The sequence below is a fragment of the Urocitellus parryii genome, chromosome 4, assembly GCF_045843805.1.
Source record: "Urocitellus parryii isolate mUroPar1 chromosome 4, mUroPar1.hap1, whole genome shotgun sequence".
Classification (NCBI taxonomy): domain Eukaryota; kingdom Metazoa; phylum Chordata; class Mammalia; order Rodentia; family Sciuridae; genus Urocitellus; species Urocitellus parryii.
Genome location: NC_135534.1, coordinates 112,134,525 through 112,149,805, shown reverse-complemented (window position 1 = coordinate 112,149,805; position 15,281 = coordinate 112,134,525). Strand labels below are relative to the sequence as shown.

The following is a 15,281-nucleotide window of genomic DNA, read 5'->3' as shown; positions in this document are numbered from 1 at the left end:
CAAAAATAAAATAAAATAACTCTCATGAGTGTAGAATAAAAGAAAGAGATGGAGGGGCAGGAAAGGGGAGGTACTGGGAAATGAAACCAAACAAATTATGCATGTATAAATATATCACAATGAATCCCACTTTTATGTATAATTATAATATGCCAATTAAAAAATAAGCAGGAAAGAGATGAGTAGAGGAAGAGGAATTGAGGGAGGGAAGTGGGAAGGAAAGGGAAGGTACTAGGGATAGAAATGGAGAAAAATAGCCCCACTATTATGTATAGTTATAATGTATTAATAAAACATTTTTTTAAAACTCTCATATCTCAATGATCAAAACTCAAATAACCCAATTACAAAAATGGATATAGTATCTAATAGCAGTACTCCAAAAATATACAAATGGTCAATAAGTACATGAAAAGGTGCTCAATGCCATTAGCCATCAGGAAGATGTAAACTGAAAGGACAGTGAGACAGCACTTCACACCCATATGAATGAAAAATAATTTAAAATGAAGACATGGGGGGCTGGGGTTGTGGCTTAGTGGTAGAGTGCTCACCTAATATGTGCAAGGCACTGGGTTTGATACTCAGTACCACATAAAAATAAAATAAATAAAGGTACTGTGTCTAACAACTTTCTCTCTCTCTCTCTCTCTCTCTCTCTCTCTCTCTCTCTCTATATATATATATATATATATATATATATATATATATAAATTTGTTTTTAAATGAAGATATGGGAACTGGGGGTATAAATCAGTGGTAGAGTGTTTGCCTGGCAGCAAGACTTCCTGAGTTCAGTTCTCTGCAACCAGAAACAAAAAAATAAACAAGTGCTGGTGAGGATGCAAAAAAATGTAAACCTTCATTCACTGCTAATGGAAACAAAAAATGTTGCAGCCACTTTGGAAATAAGTTTGCTAGTTCTTCAAAAGGTTAATAAACATAGAATTATCATTTGCCCCAGCAATTCTACTATTAAGTATATACTCAAGAAAAATGAAACATAAGTCCATAGAAAAACAGGTATGCAAATGGTTCACAGCAACATTATTCATAAGAAAGAGAAACAAGCCAAATGTAATCAATGAATGAATAAGTAAAATGTGCTATATAAACAAAATGGAATTATTCAGCAATTAATAGGAATAAAGTCTTGCTAAATGCTATAACATCAATGAATTTTGAAAACATTGTTAAGTGAAAGAAGTCAGTCATAAAAGACAAATATTACATGTTCTCATTTAAATGGAATGACCAGATTCAAGAAATTTATGGGAAAAGAATAGCTTAGTAGTTGTGAGGGCTAGAGGTGGGGCTAAGGGAAAAGCATAATAGCTGATACTGGGAATTGGACTCTCTGGAGATGATAAAAACTCAAGTTACACATCTGTAGTCCCAGCAACTCAGGAGAATGAGGCAGGTGGACTGCAAGTTGGAAACCAGCCTCAGCAACTTATTAGGACCCTCTCTCAAAATAAAAAAAAAAATTAAAAACCTGGGGATATAGCTCAGGGGTAAAGCACTCCTAGTTCAATCCCCACTATCAAAAAAAAAAAAAAAAAAGTTCCCAAATTGATTGTGGAGATATTTACATAACCCTATGGATATACTAAAAAACACTGAATTGTATGCTTTAAATAGGTCAGTTGTATGGTTTATGAATTGCAGTTAATCATCATTTTTTGCATATTTGCTAACTTTTCCTATTCATTAAAATTTATATGTAATACCAGTACTCAGAATGCTAGGCAAACCTTTGCAGACATGAATAGCCATGAAAATCTGAGTAATCCAAAAAGCATGTTGACAACTGAAGTCCAATAGGAGATGTTCTGCCTTTTTCTGTTTTCATATTGTAAAAAAAAAAAAAATGTGTCTATGTGTCTTTTCTTGTTTGTTTTTGCTAGGGATCAAACCTGGGGCTTTGCCCATGCTAGGTAAGCACTCTACCACTGAGCTACATGCCCAGGCCACAAGTATCCTTTTTTACATTCTACTTAGTGCCATGTTTTTTGTATTTTTTGCTTTTTATGGGTGATTCCACTGTTTTAAGAAGGTCCCAGAAATAGTGCTGACATACTAATATTCCTAAGCACAAAAGGCTGTGATGTGGTTTAAATTCACAGCACCCAACAAAGGCTGTGATGTGCTTACAGAGAAAATGTGTGTTAGATAAGCTGCATTCAGGCATGAGTAATAGTGCTACTAGCTGAGATCAAACTTAATGGATCAACGGTATGTATTAAGTAATGTGTCTTTAAACAGAAATATCTATAAAACAAAGTTATGTATATTAATCATTTGACAAAATGGTTAGGGGTTGATAAAAATGTGCCTATAAAAGCCCTAAAGATTTCACAAAAGAACTGTTAGAAGTAGTACACAAGTTCAGCAAAGTTGCAGGATTACAAAATCACCATAAAAATCAGTTATATTGGTGTTAGGGATCTAGCTCAGTGTAAAGTGAGACCCTAGATTTGATACCCAGTACCACAAAAATTTAAAAAATTAGTTGTTTCTATACAGTAACAATGAAGGGTCCAAAATGAAATTTAAGAAGATAAGAACATTTATAATAGTACTAAAGAGAAAAAAAATTAGGAAATTAATCTCTGGGACATTCTGATATTAGGAGGTTGAGCAGAGAAGGAGGAGCTCAAGAGAAACAGAATAGACTCCAGAGTAAGGTAGAAGAGGACCAGGAAGAGAAGGAGTCAAGAAGCCAAGGTAAGGACCCAAGCATCTACATTATCTATAATTTTTCCTGGTATTAATTATGTACACTTGTCCATTTAGAGTTCTCTCTACTGGACTGTTCTCATCATTCATTCATTCATTCAGCTAATATTTTTTTCAATCCCCACCAACAGACCAAGTAAGGTAAGATGTTCTAGGGCTGGGAACACAGAAATAATGATCATTTAACTCTGTGCCACACAGTCAGTATTCAATAATTCAGTCCTCACAATAGCCCTTCATATTTACAGTGTTGTTACAAGCACTCAGTAGATGAAATAAAGGCATGGGAGGTTAAATAATTTATACAAAGAAAGGGATGGAGCCTGGATTTGGACCTGGCCCTGAGTCTCAGACCATAAACATTTTGCTATAAACAAAAGCTTTGCCCTTTTGTCAGCCCATTCATGAGTCCTCCAAGCATAAGTCAGTTCTCTAAAGAAAAAAAAAATAACAGCAAATCTCTACTCAGGGGTCTAAGGCAGGAGGAGCACTAGTTTGAGGCCAGCCTCTGCAAGATATTAGCAAGACCCTGTCTCAAAAACTGAAAAGGGCTAGAAGTGTAGCTCAGTGATAGAGCACCCCATGTTCTCCCCAAAAGACTTTTTACACTGAAAACTAGAAAACATTGCTGAAAGAAGACTTGTTTTCACAGATTAGAAGACTTACTACTATTGTTATGATGTCAGGAGGAAATGATGGGAGGAAAGTGGTAATATCTTTTCTCAGCTATCATAGGATCATGGCTAATGCCTCTATAAAAAAAAAATGGGTTAACAAGAGAAAGGCGTAACAAATTTATTTAATCAAAGTTTTATGTGCACAAGAACTTTCAGAATGAAGACTCAAAGATCTAAGGTGAACCATCAATTTTTATGCTTAGGTTCAATGAAGTACGGAAATGACTAGACAAAGAATATGACCTAAAATTAACAGACTGAGTGGGGAAACCCAGAAAGGCCTATCTGCTCAGATTCTTCCTGGTCACTGTGTAGGATTTCATTCTCCTAAGTATAGGGCAGAACCCCTTCTGAAATGGAAGTCTTATGATTTACTGTAAGACATGGGAGGTCATCAGCTCAATGACAGAAAGGCAGGCAAAGATTAGAGTAATAATTTTAGGCTTTCTGGCTTGCTTTTGGAAAAGGTATTTCTAGTTTCTGTGATCTGCATTGGGGAACAGAAATTCTATTTTCTATGGTTTGCCTGGGGGAACAGAAAGGGCAAACTGGAGACAGAAAAAATTAAAGACTTGCTTTGCAGGGCTTGGCTTGCTTCTGAGGCCTGAAATGTCATATTATGGCATATAATTTTCTGAGCACTCTACAGATTTAACGCAATTCCTAATAAAATTCCAATGTGTTTTTTTTTTCTTGTAAATTGGAAAACCCTTCCTCAAATTAATACAGGATCTCAACAGTCTACCAATAGCCAAATAATCTTGAAAAAGAAAGCTGCAAATCCACAATCTCTGATTTCCAAACTTATTACAAAGCTACAGTAATAAAAACAGGGTGGTACTGATATGATACAGATGGATAAACCAATTGAATAGAATTGAAAGTTCATAAATAAACACTGGCATACACGGTCAAATGTTCTAGACAAGGAAGCCAAGAACATTCAGCGGGGGAAAAGACAGTCTACTAAGAGTGATATCGGAAAAAATGATATTCATGTGCAAAAGAGCGAAGTTAGGTATTTATCATATACCATATACAAAAATTAGCTCAAAGTAGATCAAAGACACAAAATAAGAGCTGAAACTATAAAATTCTCAAAAGGAAACACAGGAGAAAAGTTTTATGACACTGAATTTGGCAATTTCTTGAATAAGACATCAAAGACACAGATAACAAAAGAAAAAGTAGATAAACTGGGTTACACTAAAATTGAAATCTTTTGTACATTAAAACAGAGTGAAAAGGCCACATAGGAAATGGGAGAAAATATTTGTAAATCATACTTCTCATAAAGGGTTAATATCCAGAATACATACAGAACTTCTATATGTCAACAACCAACCAACCTGACTTAAAAATAAGACAAGGCTCTGAGCATGGTGGCAAACACCTGTAGGCCCTCATGAGGCTAAGGGAGGAAGATGACAAGTTTTAGGCCAGCCTGGGCAAAACCAGACCCTGTCTCAAAATAAAAAATAAAAAGGGATAGAGATGTAGCTCAGTGGTATAATAACCTGGGTTAAATCCCCAGTACTGGGAAATGAATAAATAAGCAAGTAAGCAAAGAACTTGAATAGAAATTCTCTAAAGAAAATGTACAAAGCCAATAACATTGAAAAGATGCTCAACTTTCCTAACCATTAGAAAAACACAAATCAAAATCACAGTAAAAAAATCACTTCTCTGTTGGGATGGCTATTATGTGAGAAAAGGAAAAAAATCTCAGAAAATAACAAGTTTGTGAAAATGTACAGAAATTAAAAAAAAACATTGTACATGCTAGTGGAAATGTAAAATGATACAGTCATGATGCAAAACAGCATGGTAATTCCTCAAAAAATTAAAAACAATTCCTATCTGATCTAATAATTCATATATGGTTGGTTATATACTCAACAAGAATTTATTTATTTATTTATTTTTTTAAGTTTGGCAATAAGATTTATTTACTCACATAAATGGAAGAGAGTGGCTGCAGCTTAATATTTTACAAATCTACTTTTGTGAGATATAATTTTTATCCGGTAAAATACCCCCATTCTAAAGACCCCTATTCTAAAGGCAGGCTTGCAGGAGCCATGGATTCTGCTATCCCTGTTCCCATTTCCCAAGGCTCAACCCTCTTCTTTCCTCAAAATAGTATTTCTCAGATCCTACTCCTGGACCCAAAAGCAGTAAGCAGAAAATAGTGGCAAACACTTTTTAAATATGAAAGCCTATTCTTAAAATAAGTTTTATAGAAAGTGAAAAAAAATATTTCACCAAAAAGTAACAAAATACAGTTACTAGTTTACTTCTTTTGGATCTTGCCCACAAGCAGAAAATCTGAAATCTGTCATTACTAGCTGTTAGATATAGCGTCTCCAAGTCTTGCCTTCCTTAAATATAAAGTCATGCCATAATAATGCCTACTTCAGAGAAATTGTTATGAGCACTAAATTAGGTAATGAATATAAATCCTCAAGTAAGTATCAGACATTCTGAAAACCACTGTTATTATTATTGCTTTTCTTAGTTTTATTATTTTAATGATCATCTGTAGAACTGACAGATCCTGACCCCAAATCCAAACTTCCTTGGATAGGTTCTGAAAGATGAGTTAACATGTCTCTTCCACATTCAGGATTGGAAGATTGGTCAAGAGATGGAGCAATTTTGGAAGGGAAAAAGATAAAAAATTCTATGTAAAGTTCCTACTATGTGGTCACATGCTGTGAGGGGCAAATTTACTCAGTGAAATCTTGAAGCTCTACTTTATTGTCAAAGTACTGAATTGTCCATTTATAAGATCTAAATTTCACTCAACAAGAATTTAAAGCAGTGACTCGAACAGGTATTTGTAAACCTAAAGCCAATAAATGGATTAACTTGCTCTTAGCACTAATGAGTCTATTTTTCACTATTTCTGTTTTTCTTCACTCCTCTATGCCTTATTTACCAGATAATTAACCAATAAAGTTGACTTTGCAGCCAAGTGTGGTAGCACACTCCTGTAATCCCAGCAGCTTTCGAGGCTGAGGCAGGAGGATTGAGAGTTCAAGCCAGCCTCAGCAAAAGTGAGGCACTAAGTAACTCAGCAAGACCCTGTCTCTAAATAAAAAAGGGCTGGGGATATGGTTCAGTGTTAAGCACCCCTGGGTTCAATCCCTGGTACAACCCTCCCCACCAAGAAAAAAAAGGTTTAAGATGAGACACTGCCAAACCCTGGTATAATCACAGGACCTTAAGGCTGAGGCAGAGGGGATGTAAAGATAATGCCTAGAATTCTGGCTTGTGTGATTAAATGGGCAGAGAAACTCCTCTGGAATAGGCGATATGTTCAGTTTTGAACACCTTCAGTTTGACAAATTTGTGGTGTTTAGAGAAGCATCAGGTAGCAGGAAGCCTAGAGTTGTAAAGAAAGATCTATCCAAAAGACAGATTTCAAAATCACCATAACAAGGAGTAGCAGAAGCCAAAGAAAATATCACTGAAAAAGAGAAAATGTTAGAAGAGATGGGAAGAACAAAACACAGTCTAAAGAACACCAACAAGAAAGAAACTTAGGCAGAGAAGGCTAAGAAAGAATGTCTAGAATTTATTTGGAGACTGGTGTTACAAAAAGGAAAGGAGGAAACATTTCAAGAAGAAATAAGCAGGCAACAGCTTCAAATAATATAGAGAAGTCACTAACATAAAAAGTGAAAATTCTCATTTTATTAATGAGGAAGACCCTGTGGTAACCTTGTAAAGAACAGTTCACACACCCAATCCCTCACCTGTGCAATGTTGGACAGTCAAGGGAAAAAAAAGAACAGTTCAAGAGTATTGGTGGGGATAGATGTCAGATTATAGTAAAGTGAGAAACCAGTGGATAGTTAAGTGGGGATAGTAAACAGGGTTTACTCTTTCAAGAAATTGGCAGTGGTCACATAAAATTTTATTTATAACATGTATCAAAAACAGAATAATTATGGGTGGGAGGTATATTTAGCTCTGTAGTACAGTGCTGCCTAGCAATTGTGTAGCTCCAAATTTGATTCTCAGCACCAGAAAAAAAAGCAAAAAATGGAAGAGTCATGAAGAAATTATACATATTCAAAATCAAGGAGACTTTTTTTTTTTTTTTTTAAAGTGGAGCAGACACTTAATGGAGCAAGGCTCTAAGAATAAAAGCAAGAGAATCCAGGATAAGAATTTTAAGAGACAAATTCTTCCTTTGAGATGGTTAAGAATAGGTAATAATGGAAATGAAAAAAAGAAAGTAAGGGAGGGAGGGAGGAAAAGAAAAGAAAAAAGAAAAGGAAGGGAGGAAGGAGGGAAGGAAAGAAGGAAAGAAAATGGTTGAAGCATTTATGATATGAATGCTTCTATTTTCTTTAGAAAGTCTGAGAATATGAAAGTGCAGCAGAAGTTTCAGGAGTGTTTAAGGTTTAGAATAGACAATGTGGTGCTGGAAAGAAAGCTGGCAGTGAAGAAGTAAGAAAAATGCTAAGCAGTACTGAGAATCCAGCTATGGAAAACGCTACAAATGAACACAATATTAAATCTACACTCTTAAAATGTATTCTCCAATAACGTTGGATTATTTGGGAATGCAAAAAGGGAAGGACTGTTCCAGAGTTGGGAATTTTCAGGGCTTATATGGCAGGACAAGAGGAAGAGGTTCAGACCATCAAAGCAGTACAATGAATTGAATGGTCACAAGTTGGAACCCCTCTCACATGTTTTGTGAATACTCTATGCATGTATCCTCTATCACTATTATGTTGCCTCATAACTATTTGCTTATGTGTCAGTCTCTCTTCTTCAGATTGTCTTAGATCTGAGTGCTGGCTATGTCTTCTTCCCAGCTGCATCTTTGCTAGTTAGTACTTAACTAATGGCTAACACCTAATGGTGATTAACAAATATTTGACTGACTGGCTAATTCATTTGAAACATATTTTCTACTAGGTACCAAGCACTATGCCAAATGCTATTTATACAACAGTTAAAAAAAAAAAAGATGCGCACGTATTCCATGAAGTCTATGGACCAGTGGAAAATATCTAAACAATAAGAACATATGTAAATAAATAAACAAATAATTACAAGTTATTCTGCATTGAGAAGAAAACAAAGAATGGAAAGACAGAGAAGAATAGGGAATCTATTTTTGAGAAGGTGTTCAGGCCAGCCTCTTCTAAGGAGGTACCTTTAAACTGAAACGAAGGACAGGAAGAGATCAGATTTATGAAGGAAAAAGGGAAGGCTATCCAGACAAAGAAAAAAAATATATGCAAAGGATATAAAGATAATAGGTAGACAAGATGCTGGCACAGTTCAGGTTATATAAATGACAATGTTGAATAAACATGACAGTATACCTTTAGGCCAACTTTATAAACCCAAACTAAAAGTCACAAAAGAGCAGCAGTTCAGTCCTGAAACCTCAGCCCAAATTTTACTTTCTGCCTTTTCTTTTCATTCTGTTTTTTCTTTTTTTTTTGGGGGGGGGGGCATAACTAGATATTGAACCTAGGGGCACTCCACCAGAGTTACATTCCCAGTCCTTTTTATTTTTATTTTGAGGCAGGGTCTTGCCAAATTTCCCAGGCTGACCTAAAACTTGTTGTGATTCTTTTGCCTCAGGCTTCAGTAAGGATTACAGGCATGTGCTTCATTTCTGCTGTCTTAAAAGGCCAAGAGGAAATTTCTCTGTACCCCTTTCATGTGGCCTAACAGTGCTAGTTACCTGAAGCCTTTGTTTTTAAAATAATATGAAAGCACAAAACAAAAATTATGAAGAGTGGTAAAATTTTAATTGGAATGAACTAGACTTCAGTTAAGTCATGAAGAAATCTTAGCAGAACGCTAGAAGAGCAAAAGACTTGAATAACTAGAATTCTTAATTTGAGACTCTGAAACCTTAGACAACATAACCCTAACAAGTTCCAGCCCAAACTTTACAAGTTTATTTCTTGATGATATTTGCTCTTCCAACTTACTGACAGAGATCTAGACCTGGTCATTGTGTGGAAATGCTGGACAGCAACCCTCTCAAAAAACTACTCATTTCTTCCCTTTTCAAACAAAGAAGACAATGGCCACCTGAAATGGACTTTTATAAATATCAATATAAAATACAGTTTTTCCAAACAGGCACAAAATGCTCCTAACTATCTTCTAGGTTTCAGTAGAAGCTCTAAAATAATCTTAAGGTTGGGTTTGTACACTATGAAATAAAACAGAAATCTGCCTTTTTATCAACCTTTACCATCCCAGCCTAGGAGGTATGGATAATGGTGCCTGAATTCCACAGTTCATACTCGATGGTCTCCTCTACCTGTCGTCTCCTGCAAGTGTCTCTCTGATGCTTGGGTGCAAGATGCTGGTGGTGATTCAGATGCAAGTCCTCTTGGCATCTTTCAGCTGTTCCAACAGATGGCTGCTGCCTAAAGTTTAAGCTCTAAAAGATAATAATACATATCAAATTATGTGAGCAGTGATATAATAATAGTGATAGTACTGTAGGCTTTAGGAATAGCCCTAAAGTAATCTAAGTAGTTCAAAATGTTCTCATATATTATGGCATAAAAGTAGATATTATATTTCTTTGCGCTCTTAAGGGTCTTAACTATCCACAAAGCAATCTTATATCGAATCTATAGAACAAGGATAATCTTAGTATCTATCTCCCAGAGACATTGTGAATAATGCATACAAACTTCTAAAACCATTTTGGCTATGATAAATGCTCTGTGAATACAAGCTGTTACTTATAATAATGTTTCTAATATTAATAAAAAATAACACTATCATCATCTTCATTAGTGATATACCTCTGACAAGTCCAAACAAAACTCTAATTTGCTTTCTGCTGCTTACTCTTTACAGTACTGTGTACTGTGTTATACCTGATCTCTGGCAGAGCCAGGATCCTGGATTTTATGTAAACCATATCTGTGGTACTCTGGAAGCAACTCTCTTCTCCATTTCTCATCTGTCATATCATGTGATGCTTGCCCATAGTTACTGTGCTAAAAGACAACATAAACATTGACATAAGTTACCCAAGGATGAGCACCATGCCTGTGGCAAAAGTAAAAGCTTCAGTGAAAAAGCCTAAAGTAAACCAATGAGAATGGCGTGTGTGATACATCTAAGAACAAGAGTACATTATATTCTTTGCCCATTATTACCAACCTTAACACTAAATCCTTGAAGTAATTATACATTGCCCTGTCAATCTTGAGTCCAAATCTAAACAATTTACTCTCGCTACCTACTCTCACTGTATTTCACACTAATTGTTCTCTAAGAAAGGCTTGGTCTCTATCACTAGGTGAAATATACTGGTGAGACTCCAATAGCAATTCCTCTCCCAATCTCTATTTTCTCCAAAGATGCAGGTTATTTGATATACTTTTTCTAAATGAACAATCAAAGAAAAAAGTGATTATCCAAACAGAATCAAGGGTTAGTTACATTACAGACTTCAGTAACAATCCCAGAGTATGATACTAAGTAAGGATAACAGAACAGTTAGGGGGTCTATGTGTGCATGTAATTAGCATAAAATTTTCAAAACACCAAAGTAGGGAAAAAATGAAATAATAAATCCTAAGGTACCCATCACTCAACTTTAATAATCAGTAACATTTTGCTTTTTCATCTATCTCTTCTCCAGCTTTTTTAAGGAGTATTTTAAAGCAAATTAAGAATTATTCTGGGACTGGGGTTGTGGCTCAGTGGTACAGTGCTTGCCTCGAACGTGTGAGGCACTGGGTTCGATCCTCGGCACCACATATAAATAAATAGTCCATCTACAACTAAAAATTTTAAAAAAAAAGAATTATTCTAGTACATTTTGAAATAACTAGAGACATTTTACTCTTAGCCTAACACTGGAGACCTTAAGTCTATGTATCCCCCACACAAGTTAGCTTGCTAAACCTCAGTCCAATCTTAAGTAACTGGTCTTCTCTTTTAGAAAGTGATAGCCCTTTTTCAGTATGCAGCTCCACCTGTTCTCCAGGGGAGGCTTGGTCCTGGATCTTAGGTGGAACATACTAATGATACTCAGAGGCAACTCCTCCCTTACTCTCTCTCTTCTGTCCTAAAAGATGAGGGTTACTTGAGAAACATGTTCTGAAGAAACAACAAAAACAGAAAAAAATTATCTAAAACAGAATGATATGTTAGTGATAATCCTTCAGGCTTCATGAGAATTCTAAGAAAACAACATCAAGTAAAAATATCCTAATTATGTTTTGGTAAGAATGAGGATGCTACACTTCTAATGCAACTCTAAAAACTTTAATTCTTAATCCCAAACCACAGAAAAAAAAGAGTCTTGAGAAATTCATCAAATCTTTTATAGTAATTTAGGATCTGCTACTTCTTCCTACATTGTTTATGTAGGGACAGTATGCTTATGATAATACTGTGGGATTCAGCAAGAGTTAGAGAATAATCCTGATAAATTAAGAGTCTAACTGATGTATTAATCTTTTGAATTACAGAACTGATTTGATCAGTATAGACAAAGGTATTTTCTATCATTAGCTTCAAGGCAGAACAGAAAAAAAGAAACCAGCAGAAACCAAACTGTTTGGGCTTTAATACTCTATGCCTATCCTTCTTGAAGCAGAAGTATTGTTCTGATAGGACTTAGAAATATAATCCCACTAATGTAAGAAGGAAGCAAAGATATTATATCCTTACAGCTCCAAAGTCTCTGATTCTATATTTTAAGTTACCAGTTGTTCAGCATTTGTAAAACCCAGTTAGTTACTTGTATGAATTGCCAAGATCATTGTAATGTCATATGTAGCTAATAAAAAAAATTTTTTTTTTTAAATGAACAGCAGGAAAAAAAAAAAAACCCAGCTACTTTATCTCCCAATTCTTTCTCTCTTTCATTTTGTTCTACCTGCTCTCTGATGAAGTCCTGGAATTGGGTTTGGGGAGGCAGACACTGATAACCCACCAGAGAAAAGTCTTCTCTCCCTTCCTCATCAGAAAATGGCTCCAGAAAATGAACTTTCTAAAAGAGAAAAAACACAAACTATAAACTGTCCAGTAAGAGTAATATGAAATATTATGAAATAAAACCCAAAACCAGGCTTTTTGTCTGTTCTACAGTTTAGCTGAGGATAAAATCTGAAGCTCCAAATTAATCCCTAAACATTCAGTTCCTGCTGGTCTCTGTCCTTTTCTCCATTCTACCTTGGCCCTGATGGAGGACTGATGATGACTGCATAGAAGATCCTGATATACAATATCCACAGGAAACTCTTCTCTTCCTTGCCTACCTATCAAAAGTGATGCTGGCTGCTTCAAATTTGATTTCTAAAAAAAAAAAAAAACAAAAAAAAACAAACAAAAAAAAAAACAGAAAATATCAGTTAAAAATGACAGGTTAACTTAGATTTTATGCTTCAATGAGAACTCTGGATTTCACGGAGGTCAGAATATGACTAGGCATCTTAGAGAATAAAATAAAAAACTACTCTATTCCATAAAAGCCCAACCACAACCCTAAGTAATTTACTTCCTGTTGATCCTCTTCCTCCTTTTGCTCTGACTGATCCCCAGTAGAGGGCTGGCCTTGGAACCTATGTGAAAGATATGGTTCTGTTCTTGTGGGCCACTCCTTTTTCCATCTTTCAACTGTCAAAGCCAATGATGGCTGCCAGATATATTTTTCCTAGTGAAGATTAAAAATAAAAAAGTAAATTGTGCAGATAGGGAAAATATGCTTGCTGATAATATTTTAAGCTTAGTATGAACACTGGAGCTTTGAAAAAAAAACAAGAAAGAAAGTATATTCTCCAACTATGGACCTCCAAATCAGTTCCAATATAATCCTTATAAATCGCAATCCAAACTCTAAATAGCTTATTTATTCTTATTATCTCTCTTTTTCATTCCATTTTACCTGATCTTTGAGTGGAAAATCCTGCTTCTGACATTTGTATAGAAGATTCTCATCTGAGAGGAGAATGTACTGATCTTTAGGGAGAAAATCCTGGTCCTGGCATTTGAGAAGAATATTCTGGTCTTTGGGAAGAACACACTGGTCTCTACATAGAAAATCCTGGTCATCATGTAGAAAATCTTGGTCCTGATATTTGTGTAGAATATTCTGGTCTTCAGGGAACACATGCTGGTTTCTAGATAGAAAATCCTGGTCTTTATCAGGTAGAAAGTCTTGGTCCTGACATTTGGGTAGAATATCCTGGTCTCTGGGTAGAAAATCCTGGTTTTTATGCAGAAAATTCTGGTCCTGATATTTGGGTAGAATATTCTGGTCTTTAGGGAGAACATAGGGGTTTTGGGGTAGAGAATCTTGGTCCTCACATTTGGGCAGAAAGGCCTGGTTTTCGGGTAGAAAATCCTGTGCTTTCAACTCAATATTCCTATTTTCTATTTCAGTGCTACTGGCTTTTATCATAATACTCCAAGTTTCTGTCTTAAAAGCCTGGACTTCTGGTTCAATGGCTTGGCATTCTGGCTCAATAGCTTGAACCTCCAGATCAACAGCCTGGACATCTGGCTCAATACTCTTTTCAGGCTCAATACTCTGAACTTCTATCAAATCACCTTTGGTTTCCAGAGGATAATCCTGGGCTTCAAGACCCTGAAAATGTGACTGCTTTTGTTCTTTCTCTTCTATGACAACAAATAATGGATTTTTGAATTTTACTTTCTAAAAGTGAACATAAACAACAAATATAGAATGTTATAAAACAGTAACACTTAGTTTTTCATGAGATTCCTAAAATGATCTTAAAATGGCAAGAGTATTCAACAAATTACTAAAATAAAATGTGAAGTCACAGTCTGCCCAACTTGAAAGAATCTAACTCTACAATTCCAAACCAGTATAACAATACTGGCAATCCCTATTCCAAATCACAATTATTTCACTTACTCTTATTGCTTTACCTGAACTCTGCTAAAAGGCTTATCATTGTCTTCAGAAAAGAGACTCTGCTTGTCTCCCCAAAATAAATCATCTCTCCCTTTCTCATTTGTTATAATAGATAATACTTCCTCACTGTCAGATTCCTAAAAGGAAACAAAACAAATAAAAAATAATACCAAATGTAGCTATTACAGATAGAAAAAATGTGACTGCAATGAAATCCTAGGCTTGAAGACAGCATATTCAAACAGTATTAAATGATTGCGATAAATGTACTCAGAAACTATAAAACATTGTTGGAAAAAAAAAAAGATCCAAATATGTGAAAAGACATCTCACATTCATGGATCAGAAGAAAATATTGTTATGATGGCAGGGTGTAGTAATGCACACTTTTAGTCCCTGTACTGGGAAGGCTGAGGAGTCACCCAAGGAGTTTGAAACCAGCAAGGTAACAGAGTAAGACCCCATCTCAAATTTAAAAAAAAAAAAAATGGACATATTTCCCAAATTGTTCTAGAGAGCCAAAAATTTTTACCAAAATACTTTTTTTCTTTTATAGAAATTAACAAGAAAAAATTCATGTGGAAATGCAAGAGATCTATAATAACAAAATATTCTTGAAAAATATATTAAGAAGTTGGGGATTTCATTCTTCCCAATAAATTGCACTACACCAAGATTAAAAATTTTATGCTGCAAATAACACCATTAATAAAATGAAATGTCAACCTACAGAATAGGAGAAATATACATAAGACCACTCTCTAAAAAGGGATTTATATCCAGAATATATAATGAACACATAAAGCTTGACAATAAAAAGACAACCCAATTTAAATATAGGCAATGCATTTGAATAGACATTTTTCTCAACAGAAGGTCAAATGGGCAATAAGGGTTTGTACCTCATCTCCCTATCTGATTTTCCATAAAGTTCTAGTAATATACAGTAGTTAAAAAAAAAA

At 35.1% G+C, this 15,281-nt stretch overlaps 1 protein-coding gene across 1 annotated transcript in view; it reads right to left on the bottom strand.

The window, feature by feature from the left end:
* Ccdc15 (coiled-coil domain containing 15) overlaps window positions 1–15,281 on the bottom strand; it is a 67,711-nt gene that overhangs the window by 32,784 nt on the left and 19,646 nt on the right. Inside the window, exons 6-11 of the mRNA XM_077797778.1 lie at window positions 14,334–14,456; window positions 13,324–14,094; window positions 12,937–13,092; window positions 12,316–12,429; window positions 10,298–10,420; window positions 9,727–9,849 (exon numbers count right to left, since the gene is read on the bottom strand). Coding sequence (XP_077653904.1) covers window positions 9,727–9,849; window positions 10,298–10,420; window positions 12,316–12,429; window positions 12,937–13,092; window positions 13,324–14,094; window positions 14,334–14,456 — 1,410 coding nt within the window. The remainder of the gene's footprint in view (window positions 1–9,726; window positions 9,850–10,297; window positions 10,421–12,315; window positions 12,430–12,936; window positions 13,093–13,323; window positions 14,095–14,333; window positions 14,457–15,281) is intronic.